The 16,266-nt window shown below is 33.8% G+C and overlaps 1 protein-coding gene across 4 annotated transcripts in view; it reads left to right on the top strand.

The window, feature by feature from the left end:
• TBC1D5 (TBC1 domain family member 5) overlaps positions 1 to 16,266 on the top strand; it is a 555,945-nt gene that overhangs the window by 337,580 nt on the left and 202,099 nt on the right. For all 4 annotated transcript variants that reach the window (XM_044252521.1, XM_044252518.1, XM_044252519.1 and 1 more), the window contains 4 exons: positions 2,929 to 3,017; positions 4,550 to 4,600; positions 4,697 to 4,766; positions 10,718 to 10,890. In XM_044252521.1, coding sequence (XP_044108456.1) covers positions 2,929 to 3,017; positions 4,550 to 4,600; positions 4,697 to 4,766; positions 10,718 to 10,890 — 383 coding nt within the window. The remainder of the gene's footprint in view (positions 1 to 2,928; positions 3,018 to 4,549; positions 4,601 to 4,696; positions 4,767 to 10,717; positions 10,891 to 16,266) is intronic.

Here is a 16,266-nt window from a genome sequence, read left to right as displayed (position 1 = left end):
GTACAAACCACGGGGCGCCTGGGTGGCTCAGTGGGTTAAGCCACTGCCTTCGGCTCAGGTCATGATCTCAGGGTCCTGGGATCGAGTCCCACATCGGGCTCTCTGCTCAGCAGGGAGCCTGCTTCCTCCTCTCTCTCTGCCTGCCTCTCTGCCTACTTGTGATCTCTCTCTGTCAAATAAATAAATAAAATCTTTAAAAAAAAAAAAAAAAAGAATGTACAAACCACGTATTGCATGGAGCCCCAGGTGTTATATGTAAACAATGAATCTTGGAACACTACATCAAAAACTAATGATGTGTTGTATGGTGACTAACATAACATAATAAAAAAATAATTAATTTTAAAAAGAATGTACAAAGCAATGGAATACCAATAAAAGCCAAGAAAAAACGAGCACCAACTATTCAGTATATGGTAAAGACAACATCTCAAAACTCTTAGGAGAAGATGGATTATTCAATAATTAGTTGAACTCTTTTGCAGAGAGAAATACAAGTTTATTCTTCAGAACAAAACTAAATGCCAGAACAGTTAAGAATTAGCTATAATAAAGAAAACTATGTACTCACCTAATCTCCATATAAGGAAGGCCTTTTCAGGCATGAAAATAGGAAGCCATGAAGGATGATGTATTGATCTGATAGTTTTGAAGTATGGAGCTTCATGATGACATAGGATCTTACAATTAAAAAACAAATGATAAACGTGGGAAGGTATAACAAAAATGACTACAGGTTAATATCCTGAATTGGTGAAGAACTGTAACAAATTATCAGGAAAAAGGGAACTCTTCATTAGGAGAAAATGGGCAATTCATTAAATGATAATGGCCAATAAAATTTTTTGTCAGTCTCACTAGCATTTAAATAGGGTAAAATAACTGTTTGATTATGAAGTTTTATAGGATTTCAAAAAACATAAACAAAACAAAACAGTATAAGTTAAGATGTGTGAAGTGGCAATTTTTATGCCCTAAAGTGAGGGAATCCTTTCTGAAGAGCAGCTTAATTGTATATATAAGAAACTTGAACCAGTTTCTTTACTCATTGACCCAGAAATTCTCCTTCTAGGGACTTTATCCTGAGGAAGTCACAGAAAAAGGCAAAAAGATTACCACAAAGATATCTAATTTTTTTTAAAGATTATTTATTTATTTATTTGACAGACAGAATCACAAGTAGGCAGAGAGAGAGAGGAGAAAGCAGGCTCCCCGCTGAGCAGAGAGCCCGCTGTGGGGCTTGATCCCAGGACCCTGAGATCATGACCCAAGCCGAAGGCAGAGGCTTTAACCCACTGAGCCACCCAGGCGCCCCAAGATATCTAATTTTTAATTTAGTTTTTAATATTTCTTTCTTTTGGCCAGCCTGGCCTGCCTTCCTTCTCCCTCCCATTTCTTCCTTTCTTTCTCCTTGTCTTTTTTTTTTCTTTTCTGTATCTATAGTAATTCTTACAGTAGTTTGCTATTACTTTGATCATTAAATTATGGCACTTGGTTTTTGGAATAATTAGAGATTATTCCAGGAGAATAAATACCTCATGATGATTTTAAAGCATACTTAGCACTTAGTTCCATTTTTTCTGTGTCTACCGTGTTCCTCTAAGGGATAGTCAAATAGTCCTCTCAAAGTTTGTTTAATAAGGAAATTGTTACTTAAAAAGATTGAAATGGTGTACGGTAATTTGTCTTAATCACCAGAAAGCTGTCGGTGTGTCACAAATTGTTTTATACAAATGTCAGTGAGTCCTAATTCAAGTCTAGTGGTAACTTACAAATGAACTCTGATGGAGTTTACTTTGATATTATTTTGTGATGATCACTAGCTTTTAAGAATGGCATGGTACTTCTAGAATGTACAGAAAGTTGTGTGTCTGCCCTTCCATCATGGGAAGTCACTACTTCCACCCATGAAACTATGTCTTGTCTTTGCTTTCATATTTTTTTTTATTTCTTATTAAGGTGGTGTTTTGTATTGTTTTTTAAAATTAAAGATCATCCATAGTTATTAAGCAAAATGAAAATATAATTTACTTACTTTAAGAGGCAGAAAAGATTATAATCTATTTTTAACTTGCTAAAACAAGATGCTTAAGGGGTAAAAAATCTTGCAGTTAACAAGGCAGACTACTAATGTGGAATGCCTTATTCTCTACAATAATAGATAAATAATGAATTTTTATAATTTTTTTTAGAGACAACTTATAACCAATGTAGTTTTTTGCTTCTGTGCTTATTCATGTAATCCACAGGTGAGCACCAATATAAGGAAAAAATATATAATCAGTGAATTCACTAAATAAATTGAACAGTAAACTTATAGTTGAAGTAGACAGGGAAAAAAAAAAACTATGGTAGTTTTCAGATTAAAGATGTCGAAATCGTACTTTGAAAACTGTTTGCTGTTATACCTGCTAAAGATTGTTTCTTTTATTATCCAACATTTCCAGCTAGCTGACTTCAGCTCTTCCTAAATCTACAGACATCCTAATTTTGAGCCATTATATAATGAAAACATTGGATGTAATTTCCTTAGGTCTACAGTTCTTAGTTGCCCTTCTTACTGCAGATCTTTACACTGTAGCTCATGATTATAATTTGCATAAATGAAATTCATATTTATGAGTACAGATCGTGAAGCAACTGACAGGTGCAAGGTTGTCTACCATGCCAATTTATTGTTTGTTGTGTCATTTAAAAGAGAACTGCTCTCCATGTTTTAAAGAAGAATTTGTGCTGTGGTTGAATTGGAATCAAATTCTAAAAGTAAATAAAATCTCATTTTGTAGCTTTTCATTTTATGCATTTCAATGAAATATGGAAATGTTGGTGGTGAGGATCAGTTGAAGAAGCATTTAACTGAGCCTAGTTTGTCCACTGGTGGACCTTCAGCATCCTCCTCCTCTCATTTCTCCTGCTCGTATGTTTCAGGGAATGCACGAGCTGTTAGCGCCTATAGTCTTTATCCTCCACTGTGACCACCAAGCTTTTCTTCATGCCAGTGAGTCTGCCCAACCAAGGCAAGTTTTTATTTGAGCTCCTTCTCTTTTTTTCAGCCTTGCTGTAATCATTTTAACCTCCGAATCTTTTATATTGAAGGTACTTTTGTAAATTATAAACATTTGGTTGTGTTTCATATGGCTGATTGTTAATTCCACATAATAGTTGTAGTCCTGGCTCAGCTATGGGACAAATTTAGAATCATAAATGACTTTGAAAATCTTAGATCTGTGGCAAAGGAAGGTATATAACTAATGGATCAAGAAGAGGAAATTTTTGTTAAGATGGCAAAGAGCTAACGACTGATGATATTCATATATATATGATATATTCATATCATATATTCATCCTCTAATGATTCTTTCACTGTTGGCTGTATGAAAACCTTGTCTGTAAGATCCTTTCTCCTCACAAGGTTTCACTGAGTTCAGGTCATGAACCCCCGTCTTGTAAATAAACAAAAATAACTTGTCATGTTTTTGAGATACATTAATTTATTCTTTACAGCAAGTAACTTTAGTAATTATATTTAACTTAGGCTAATTTTTAGAATTTATTTCCACTTTAGATGCAGTAACTGAGGGCCCAGAGAGGCAGCCAGCCAGTATCTTGGGACTAGAGACTGTGAGATGATAAAACTTTCTCAAAAGTATTCCATAGGTTAACCGTTCTATGTGCAGAACATAAAAAATTAACACATAACATTTTATGTATTTATCTCTACAGTTATTAATCAAATATAGCCATCCATTTTGCTGAGCATAAATTAGAGCCTTTGTTAAATTAGCCTTTGTTTACTATATTATAGATTAGTATTTTCTAGTTTCTCTCGAGTTTCTCTATACAAATATGAGTTTGTGCATTTGACTAGAGTGACCATGTCTTAATTTTCCTTTCTTCAGTTATTCTAAAGTATGGTAAGGATGAAGTTAATCTTGGGATCCTGTTTTCATGCCAGTTTTATCTTTTTAAAAGCATGTGTCTACAATATGCTTCACAGGAAAGTACAGATAATTGAAAATTGCTTTTAAATAAGTTGTACATGCCTTTTTGGCAGTTTCAAGCCATTGAAAGGTAAAAACAATACTAAAATAGATTTGAAAGAGGTATTATCGCAAATTAATGGATGTTAAAATACAATAAAAATGGAAGCCATTGAAAGAAAATAATATTCTGATAGGATATATATGACCAGTAAATAAGTGTTTTGTTTTGTTTTGTTTTGTTTTGTTTTGGAAAACAAGTGACAGATTGTGGCATAATCAATTTATTCTAGATCAGGCACATTCAAGGAATATATTTTTGTAGTGGTTATTTGGAGTAATTAGATAGTTAGTTCATTGTGGTACAGACAAGGCACCTAATTTGTTTTTGATCTTTATAGAAAGAAAAGATTTCATTTATTAATGAAATAGCTTTTTTATTTAGAAGGGATGATTTTTTATTTGCACACTGTATGAAAGTTGGCTTATGAGTATAGAATAAGGCAACTTATGCATCTCCTTCTACTAAAAAATTATACATTTTGACTATTTGTATTGCTTTTTTTAAGTGAGGAAATGAAAACTCTTTTGAACCCTGAGTATCTGGAACATGATGCCTAGTAAGTACAAAAACTTTCTATTATTCTTATTTTTTATACCATCTCTACTTCAGTGAGGGTTTAACGTTAATACTGTATTATTTTTCTAATTTTTAGTGCAATGTTCTCACAGCTTATGGAAACTGCTGAACCTTGGTTTTCTACTTTTGAGCATGATGGTCAAAAGGTAAGTGTTACAGTACAGATCTTTTCAATATATTTGAGGGAACAAATGATTTCAATAAGTAGGAACATTTCATTATTACTACTAAAAAAAACCCCAAATTTAAAAATCTATGAAATAAGATTGAATGGGGGATCTAAGCCATATTGCTAATAATATTGGCAGGTATATAAAGGTAAAATAAAAAATTTCACATAAATGGGAATTTTATTTTATATGTATATTATCTGTGCAATAGAGATTCTGACTTGAAATATTATTACAAATTTTGAATGACAAGTACATTTATCTGCCTGATCTGTTGCTACACATGTGAGTTGATAGACATTTTGTTACTGAAGTGCATAGACAAACTCTGTATGAAATAGGCTATCTTATTTTTACTAATACATCTCTACTGAATTTACACAGTTTAGTTTCAATACCATCATTTATCATTTACTCTCTTTTACTCTTTTTTAACTGTAATTTTTATTATGTGTTATAATTGATATCCCATACCATTCACCTTTAAAGTGTATAATTTAGTAGTTTTTAGTATATTCACAAGATTATGCAGATGTCCCTATTATCTGATTCAGAAATATTTTCATCACCCCAAAAGGAAATCTCATACTCATTAGCTGTCACTCTGCATTTGCTCCATTTCCCAGAGTCGCTGGCATCACTAATGTACTTCTGCTTTCTATGAACATGCCTATGTGGAACATTTCCTATGAATGGAACCATATAATATGTTGCCTTCTGTGATTGACTCCTTTCACTTAGCATGATGTTTTTGGTATTCATACTTGTTGTAGCATTCATCAGTACTTCACTCCTTTTCGTGACCAAATAATATTTCACCGTGTGGATATACCACATTTTGTTTATCCATACATCAGTTGATGGACATTTGGGTTTTTTCACTTTTGGGTTATTAAGAATAATGTTGCTGTGAACATTTGTGTATAAACTTCATGTCTACATATATTTTCAATGCTCTTGGCATTTCTCTAGGAGTGGAATTGCTGAGTTAACTGACATTTTAAACAAACATATATGCTAACTTAGAGATCATATGGTGTTTTCATTATCATTATACAGTATTAGAAAAATGCCAATTATTCTGGAAAGGGATGTCATTAAGAGTTTTTGGTATATTTTTTCTATATGATTAATTTATTTTATATTGGTACAACTGATTGCATTCTGCTTAGAAACCATATATTATTCTGTCACTTTATTCCATCTCTTAAAAATTGAAATGGATAACTAATGTGTTTTATGCCTTTGGTCTAGATCAGGGCGCAAACTACTGCCTGCAGGCCAATTTGGCCTGCCAGCTGTTTTTATACAGCTTGGGAATTAAGCATGGCTTTTACATTATTAAATGGCTGAAAAACTATGAAAAGAAGAATAGTATTTTGTGGCATATGAAAATTCTATGGAATTCAAATTTCCATGTTCATAAAAAAGTTTTATTGGGAAATAGCCATGCCTGTTTGTTTCCTTATTGTCTGTCGCTGCTTGCTCATTGTAATGGTTCATTACAAAGTTAACTAGTTGCAGCACAAACTATATGACCTATAAAGCCTAAATATTTACTATCTGGCCTTTACAGAGAAAATTTGCTGATCTTCAACCTAGGTGATAAAGTCTTTAGTAATATATCAACATGTTACATTTAGTAAGGCTTATTAGAGGTGAAACTTATAAGCATATTTGATGAACTGCCATGTTGTAGAACAATTACTTTATATTTGTTCTTGACAGGAGATTTGATGAAGTCATGGACTTATGTGAAAAACCAAAATTTTGAGCAAAAAGTATTTGAATACATTTAAATTAAAACATGATCTTTTTATGCAGTGGTCATTTTGTATTTTATAACTGATTCACAGTATCTACAAAAGCAAATGATAAAGATGTGAGATTACTACTTTTCAGTTTTACCCATTCATGTTGATATCACTGAGTCAAGTTCATGGAAATGGCTAAGACAGCATAAAAAAGGATATTTCTTCATTTTGTCAAAAAAAAACCACATAGATATGACCTCTGAGCATTTATGCTACTTGCATATATCAATGAATAATACATTTCTATAAAGCATATGTAGTGAATCCCTCTTTCATGCTCCTCTTTTTATTCTTTGTCTTGATTCTATCACCTTTATTAAAAGAAGTTTGAGAAATGAATATACTGCTCTCTTTAAGTTCTTCTAGTTCCCCTGACAATTCAGTTCCATCACTGTGTGTGCTGCCTAGGTCAGCAGACACTCTTCCCATAAGACGACTTTCTTCATGAAGAAAGCAGTATGTTGCTTTCCGTAATGGTGTAGAATTATCTCGCTGAATCCTTATAACAGTTTGTGGACTGGCACCAACCTGTAGAGTACATTTTGAGTACCACTTAATAAATGGTTAGGAAGATTGCTAGTTTTATTGGTACTTTGAGCTATCCCATATGATAATATTTGTTAAATGCAAATAGCATTTTTATGATGATAAATCCTGAAGATAAGGAATATCTTATATTAACTTTAAAATTTTCTCTTTTGGTTTCATCGTTAGATAAGCTGTTTACCATTTAAGTGATCATGAGCCTTACTTGTGAGTTTCTTAAATTTAAGCAATTTTATTGTAAGTATTCTGAGCACAGGGGAAATCTTTTCAAACTACAATTTATGTAAGTCTGTAGTTCTTAAGCTACACATGAGTCTCCATTCAGTATTTGATAAATGAACCACATAGGGTGTTGATTTAGTGACAACTCATTCTCTTCAACCTGGAAATGGATTACATGATTTCATTAAATTAAACCTTTTTAACAGGCTAATTTAGGATTAGGTCTCTCCAAAGCCAGGGATTGTATCTCTACAGAAGTGTGTTTATTCAAGACCCTTAGAAGATGACTAGGTATAGTGATCTATTTCCCACATGGTTGTTAGAAACCCAGCCTGAGCTCAGTGCCTTCATCCCACCGAGTATGGTATTCAGCCACACAACGTTTGGCTAAACTACATAACTACATAACTAAATAATAACTAAAATAAGCAAAAAGTTGAGTTGTTCATTTTTAAAGGAAAGTTGACTTCAGAGTAAACACTGTCTCTTGAATGTGAATGGTGTCTTACAGTTAACATGAACTCTCCCAAATTATTTTAATTTAATATCAGTAGGAAAAAATTTGAGTAAGAATTAATTTTTTTTTAAATTACAGCATCCTGTCATTTGAAGAGAATACTTGATACAATAAAACCAGAAAATGGTATCCTGGTTTTACTATTTTTATAATAAACGACCAGAAACTAATTGAGCCATAAAAAATCAGTATGGTTTTACATTCCTTAGACCTGAAGATGCTGGTGTAGACAGTATAGCAAGTACTAAGGACTACGTCTCTTTTTAAGACTTTGTATCCTGGAAAGATAGATGGAACCTCTTCCAGCAAAGTTCTCCTAATGCTAACACATGCCCCTCCTCTCCTCTTTCTTTCTATGAGCCTGATTAGTCATTGATCTTATGTGGATTTCTACATTTTTTTCTGTATAGGCTTCCTCTCCAGACTACAATGGCAAGAGCTTTACTTTCTTTATTTCGTGCCCCTGAATGTGGTCCAGTGATGATAAGATGATGTTCCTTTTAGAGATCTCATGGTTTAGGAACCAGAGAAGTAGAAACAGGTACTGTAGTAGTAAAGAAGAAGATGATGAAATAGGACCTGACAGTTGAGCCAGATCTTTAAGATCACTGGGAAGCTCCTCTATGGAAACACTGGGCAGGGCATATTTCAAGTTAAAGAATGACATCCCTAGGATCTCTGGAAGCACAGTAAGAGTAGAGACCAACCAGATAATGAAAGACCTTATAGACCTAGCTCAAGAATTTGTCTTTTGTTGGGGTGCCTGGGTGGCTCAGTGGGTTAAAGCCTCTGCTAGCTCAGGTCACGATCCCAGAATCCTGGGATCAAGCCCCACATCTGGCTCTCTGCTCACTCAGCAGGGAGCCTACTTCCTCATCTCTCTCTACCTGCCTCTCTGCCTGCCTCTCTGCCTACTTGTGATCTCTGTCAAATAAATAAATAAAATCTTAAAAAAAAAATTTGTCTTTTGTTTTTGTTTTTGTTTTTCCTGTGGAAGCTATTGAAAAGTTTTAAGGAGGGCAACTGGGCATAATTTAATATCTGTTTTAGATGAATCACCAGGCATTTTGGAAGCTAGATTTAAAAGCAGACTGAATTAAGGGCAGTGAGACCAATTAGGAAAGGGTATGTGCTTTTGGGTAAATTGGAAGGGGAGATGAACCATGAGAGACTATGGACTCTGAAAAACAATCTGAGGGGTTTGAAGTGGCGGGGGGGTGGGAGGTTGGGGTACCAGGTGGTGGGTATTATAGAGGGCACAGCTTGCATGGAGCACTGGGTGTGTTGAATAAATAATGAATACTGTTTTTCTGAAAATAAATAAATTGAAAAAAAAAAAAAAGAAATGATTGGGACCCCAAATCAGTTTATAACAGTAGAGCTGTAGGAGAGAAGACATAATAAGAGTCTCCTGAGTGGTTCTGAGGAGGTAAAATTGGCAAAGTGTGTGTGTTGTTATTGGAGGATGGGTTGAGGTTGGCATGGGGAGAGGATGAACATGTTTTTGAGCAGAAAGTGATAAGCTCAGTAGTGGGTCTGCTGAATTGGAGACCCTTTTGTAACCCAGGATTCCTTGCCAACATACGAATGTATGAGAGGGAACCCAGAAAGGTTCTAGGTCATGAATATAGATTTGGAAGTCTTTGGAAAATGGATGTTGGTTGAAGTACTGTGTATGAGTAAGATCATTCAGGGAATCACATACAATAGAGAATTAAACTAGGATCAGACCTCTATGAAAAAGCAGCATTTGCAAAGCAGAAACAAAAATTTGAGCTAGAGCAGTTGAGTGAGGGAGTAGCAGACAGTCATCAGAGAATGATGCTATAAATCTCAAGACTGGAGAGAGGTAGAAATTGAGGACTCAACATAAGAAAGGTTAGACATAGGGACGCCTGGGTATCTCAGTCAGTTAAGTGTCTGCCTTTGGCTCAGGTCATGACCTTGGGGTACTGAGATGGAGTCCCTGGGCTCCTTGCTCAGCGGAGAGCCTGCTTCTCTCTTGCTGCTGCTCCCTCTATTTGTTCTTCTCGGTCTCTCCCTCTTACCTCCCCCTCTTTCTGACAAGTAAAAAAATAAAATCTTGGGGGAAAAAAAAGAAAGTTTAGACATCATATTAGGGGAAATTGTCAGACTTGAGATGGTGTTTGAAGTTTACATTAAAGCATTACAAGCAGTACAGGTACATCTTTCTTAATGTGGGATTTGGAAGGGGAGGAGGGAGAGTTGTAGTTAGCCTATGTAGTGTTTTGTTTTGTTTTGTTTTGTTTTGTTTTGTTTTGTTTTTAAACTCAGCTTTATTTTTGGTCTGGAGAGTTTAAAAATCTTCCTACTCAGCCATTTAAATTGATCAAAGGACAGAAAATATCTTCTTTTCTAATACTTTCCTTTATTTCCTGCCTTCTTTTTATAGTTTTGAGAGCTCAAAGTAAAACAGTTTTCATTTCTTGTTTTTCATATTTAGATTTTATATCACAAGAAATATCTTACCAGAGTCATTCCATTTAGGTCCCATGGCTGATTAGACCAACTAACTATAGACAAGTAGAATAGCAGCTACTACTACCTCTAGCAAAAATTATCTTGAAATACTTAATGTCACCAGAGAAACTGGTCAAGGGAATAAGGTAGGAAATACTTCAGAAGACAGTATTTCTGGCCTTTATTTTATGAGCGCAATCATCTGTATGACGATCAGCATATGATTCCACAATTTAAGCATTCGTCATGAGATGATTAAAGTAGTTACTGGTTATTGAAGAATGATGTCCACATATTTGTTCATTTCATATTGAAATAACACATGCTCCCCTTTTTTCTCTTTTTAGGGGAAAGAAACACTGATGACTCCCATTCCCTTTGCTAGACCACAGGATTTGGGGCCAACAATTGCTATTGTTACTAAAGTCAACCAGATCCAGGATCATCTACTGAAGAAGCATGATATTGAGCTTTATATGCACTTGAACAGGCTGGAAATCGCACCACAGATATATGGGTTGTAAGTACCGAAGTTTAAGTTTCAGCTGTATCTAATTATGACTTGGTGGTTTCTGTATGTCTCAGATCCACAGAAGTAAGACCAGAACTGTTTCACCTCCATTTCATTTCATATGTCTTATGTGCCAGGCTCTGTGTTACTATTTTCACATACCGTATTTCGTCTCATACTCAAACCAATCCTGTTAATTGAGTGTTGTACAGGGGAAGAAACTAAGCCTAACTCTGTGTTTAGACATACTAAATAGTGAAGTCATAATTCAGATTCAGGTGGGATTGGCTCCATAATCTGCAGAGCCCAGCACAAAATAAAAATGAATGTCCCCTGTAAAAAAAAAAAAATAGCAAGAATTTCAAGATGACAAGAGCAGATCAGTAAGCCAAGCATCTAAGAAGTTCAGGGTCACACAGATCATACACACATGAAACCAGCCTCAAACATAAACAAACCTGTAGGATATTCATGTTCTTTCCATTTTGGGGGGAAGTGCATTTCTAAAAGTAAGATAAATGTCCCTCATAGTGAACATAACATGGTAGTCATCTTCAGCCATGTAACTTCTGTAGCATGCCGTAGCAGAAGAAAAGGGAGCCAATCACTCCTCAGATATGTGTGTCTGTTTGTATGTGTACTTATTCAGTGGCTTAATAGGGTGGGTAGGAAAATTAGAAAGATTACAGTTTTAATAAATATGAATTAATTGTGTAGCACTACAGATACTAAAAGGATCCTTTATATTGAAGCAGTAGAACATTTATAGCTAGTGCTGGGCAGTTCCTTGGTAGATATTTTCTGCAATTTCATCCCTCAGCTAGAACATGGAAAACTAAGAAGATATTATTAAGATATATATAATAGATGCTCAATAAATATGAATTCATTATTTGAATTACAGAGAATTTCAAACAAGTCAAAGGTTTCAGACCAGAGCAGAGGCTATTTATTTAGCCCAAAGAAAAGAATATCAGTGAGTGTTTTCTTTATGTTCTCATGTGAAAGAGTCTTTCACTAATTATAACTCAGCTTTCTATCTTCTTTGGAAACCCTGAACTGTGAGTAAAGATGTTTGCTTTTCGGTTTTAATGGTGCTTATTTTCATTTCTGTGACTTAAACTTGACTTCATCATTGAGAGCAGCTTCATCATTCCTACTAGAAATGAGAAAATTGTGGGTAACATGGGTATTGGGCAGTACTGCAATTATTAATGAATCATCATTTACACTTAAAAGTCTGGCTAATGTGTTTGTGATTATAGTTATAAAAATTTACTTTAAAACAGATAGGGCAAGGTCAGGAGATGAAGTCTGTATTCCTCTCCATTGTGCACTCAAAGAAATTATTTATTCAAATAGAAAAGCCTATTCTACACCCTCAAAAATTGTTTACTAAACTCTAGATATTGTTCTTAAGTACTGGAGAAAGAAATTAATGTTGGACATATTTATCATTTCTTTGAAATGCTTTATTGTTTATTATCTCTTTGAGCTGGTGCTTTACATTGCAGTGGTGGTGGTATGGACTCGGGTAAGATGATTTATAAACCATTGTGTTCCAGTTTCCTTTTTAGACATTAGTTTCCATCAGCTTTCTTTTCATCATAATGATTCATAGGGCTTTTTTGACATCCCACCAGCACCTTCCCGATAGAATTCCATGATCTAATCACTCTTAATCCTTGCAACTTTATTTTTCAGCAGTACTAACAATACCAGGGTTTGCAGTAACCATAGCTGACTCAATTATCCCATTATTTTAGTATAGAATCTCCTCTGCATTAACTAAAAATATACATGTTTTTCATCTTTGAAGAAGTCATTCATTCTCTTAATTGGTCTCTACTATGGTGTAAGGAGTTTGCTCCATTTACTAAATCTGATTGTTTTATTTCTATTTGTGGGATACATGTGGTCAAATTTTCCTTTGTCCTTATGCTACCTTCAGTTGTACAACTCATCTGTATATTTCCTATTGATGACTTTCAGTGTCTTTGAGACACTGAAACAGAGACACTTTTAGACATCAGAGAAAAATATGAGTATAATATGAAATAGCAGTTAGAAGCATAGGCTTTGAAATGAAGTAGATCTGTTTAACCACTTTGATCCTTGGTTTCTTCATATGTGAAATGAGGAGTAAATGTAATGGTACCTACTTCTTAGGGTGCTGATGAGAATTCAGTTATAATATGCAAAAATCATAGTGCTCAGTATGTAGTAAGCATTCAAGATATGTTTAGCAGTACTTTTTTGATCATTATCTGGCATTACCATCACTCAATTAACATGTCATGGCTTTGTGAATATGATGTAGTATGTGTTTCATGAACCTTTCCACCTCTGGCTTTTTGTGTTTTCTTCACGAAAGCATTTGAGCTTCTACTTAAGTAGAAACATCACAGCTATCTTTTAGACCAGTGCTTCTAACTAGACAGTGTAGAAACTGAAGAGTAAACTTCTATAGAAACAGATTACAGCAATTTGTCACAATAATTTTGTGTTCTTTTTTTTTTTTTTTAAGATTTTATTTATTTATTTATCAGAGAGAGAGGGAGAGAGAGCGAGCACAGGCGGACAGAATGGCAGGCACAGGTAGAGGGAGAAGCAGGCTCCCTGCCGAGCAAGGAGCCCGATGTGGGACTCGATCCCAGGACGCTGGGATCATGACCTGAGCTGAAGGCAGCTGCTTAACCAACTGAGCCACCCAGGCGTCCCTAATTTTGTGTTAAATCTAAAAAAAATATTGTACGTTTGTACCTCATGAAAATGAATTGAAATATCGTGCTTGGTTTTATGTCATACAAGTAATATTCATATAAATTATTGCCGATGCTGCTATCCATTCCTGCTAGAAGAAAGTTGGTAATTTAGGCTGACATTCAATATTAATACTTAAAAACAATAAGCTTGCATTTTGAGTACTTTATCCTCAAGTGGACAAATAAAAAGTAATCAACTTTCAGTTGGTAAAAATTACACTTTACGATGACATCAGAATCTATAACTTCCACCATCTAAAATGTGCTTTTGTATTCCAGCTGTTTTCTTACAGAATTTAAATTTTCAAACAAGTATTTTCTTATATACCAAAATACTGTAACAAAATTAGAAAACAGTATGATTAAAATGTCAGTAATGGATGTGTCAGTTGGAAGTGTTATCAGTATTAACAATTTGTGTAGAATGGGAAGAAAATCATAAATATGTCTTTATTACATGTGAAGAAAGTGATAGCAAAATGAAATTATAATCCTGTTGACTCCAGGTTTCATATTCTAGTCACTCTTCAGCAGTTGCATGGTATATTAAAATCTGCTTTGTAGAGGCTTCTGGGTGACTCAGTTGGTTAAGAATCTGACTCTTGCTTTTGGTTCAGGTCATGACTTCGGGGTCTTGGGATGGAACCCCCCAGTCGGTCTCTGCACTCAGTATGAAGTCCGCTGGAGTTTCTCTCTCTTTCCCTCTACCCCTCTCCCTGCTCATATGCATATGAGCTCTCTCTTGCTTCCTCTCTAAAATAAATAAATAATTCTTTTTAAAAATCTGCATTATGATATAGTTATAATTATCACTAAGAGAAAGATTTGTAATTACTCCATTTTTAAAAATAGTTTTGTTCTGGTTATTCCAACTATATGTGGAAATGTCCTGATATGACAGATATGCCATATTCAAACATTTGTTATATTTTGGTAATAAATTTATTTAACAAAATTAGAATTAATTAGTGTAAAAATATTAATTGTACTAACATTGGCTAAAGGCATTCCAAATTAGCTTATCTTAATTTTAAATAAATTGATGATATTTATCTTGAAATATGGGAATAATTACCTATGATATCTTGTATATTATATAATAATTTGCTTATTAAGGCTGTTATTTTATGTACTTGAGTACATTATCCCCTGGATAATTATAGCTGGTTTTTCTCTTACAAAATGTTAAATCAGTCAACCTGCTGTTTAGTTTAAACAAAATTAATTTGAAGCTAAATGTTCAATTCTATGTAAGTGATATTATAAAATAACATTTTCCAATGGTAATTTATACTTGTTTTTCATTAACTTTATGAAAGATTACTCCTGTTGCACTTCAAAGTTTCTCTTGCTTTAATTCAAATAATATTTTGAATTGTCTTTTGTTTGCCAATTATCAATGGGTATTAGACTTATAAAAAATTAAGTTCTGTAGGGGCCTGCCAATGCATACTGACTAATATCCAAAGTAAACATTGACTATATTATTTCCAACTTTCCAAGGTAATTCCCAAGAGTTGCTTTTTTTGGCATTTTCATTTTTAGTATGAGAATAAGAATGTCCTGTGTTTCATCACTTACGCGTTATTTTTTGCAAAAGCCTCTAAAATACAGTTACAGTTCCATCCTCGAGTTAGTATTGTTTGAGTCCTAAAGACTCTTAATCACAAGAAATTCAAATATACAGATTGAATACCATTTTCATTTAGTACCATAATACTGTTTTACAGAGAGACCAAAAATTAAAGTTTAAAAAGAACAATTTTTGCTAGGCCAGAGTAACTGTGTTTTATTATCACCCTTAAATATATTGAACCTGTATATTTTCAACTACATTTTATACTTTGGTATAAATAGAATACATAATAAGCATCTGTGGGATATGCAATTAATGTCACTTTTGAGGAAAGACCCTCATAACACACTTGGGCTTTGGCATTCTTAAATTATGAACTCTTTACAACACTCATGGGATAAATTTCATATCTCCCAAATGTTTATTATACATCTTCCATTTCCCTTACTTCCTGTTTTCTGGATTAGCAGTTGTTTTGCTGTGGTGGTTTATAGTATTTAATTGGGAGGTTCTTCATTATTGATTAATCATCTTGTAAATTTTGTGATATTTTAAAATATAGTATATTCTAACACATATCACAGTGTAATTATGTATGACTTCTAAGCTGTTAAACCTATATATGACATATAAACATGATAAATCATTCTTAGCCATCAAAGTCAGTATAGTTACCCATCTTAAAAATTCTGTGTCTTAACAGTTTAAACAAATAGCTTTCTATTCTAAGCACAGCTAATGATTGAAATATTCTTTTCTTTTCAGTGAATGTTATGTTATACAGTAGATGTAAAAAGCATAATGAAGGACTATAAGGTCCAGTGATACCTGGTCTTATACTACTGAGTATTACCCCAGAATTACTCCCTTTGAAAAAAATTTTTTTCACTTCTTTATGGAGAATTATCATGATTAAAAATTATGGGGAAGAATAATAAGTTATTTGATGCAGCTATAAAGTTTAAATTAATTAATTAAAATTGTATATTTGTATATTTGCTTCTTCATTCAGAATATACCTATTTCAAGTGCTCAGTAGCCAGC

The sequence above is a fragment of the Neovison vison genome, chromosome 6 (genome assembly GCF_020171115.1).
Source record: "Neovison vison isolate M4711 chromosome 6, ASM_NN_V1, whole genome shotgun sequence".
Taxonomy (NCBI): domain Eukaryota; kingdom Metazoa; phylum Chordata; class Mammalia; order Carnivora; family Mustelidae; genus Neogale; species Neogale vison.
Note: the sequence above shows the minus strand (reverse complement) of the source record. Positions and strands in the feature narration are given on the sequence as shown.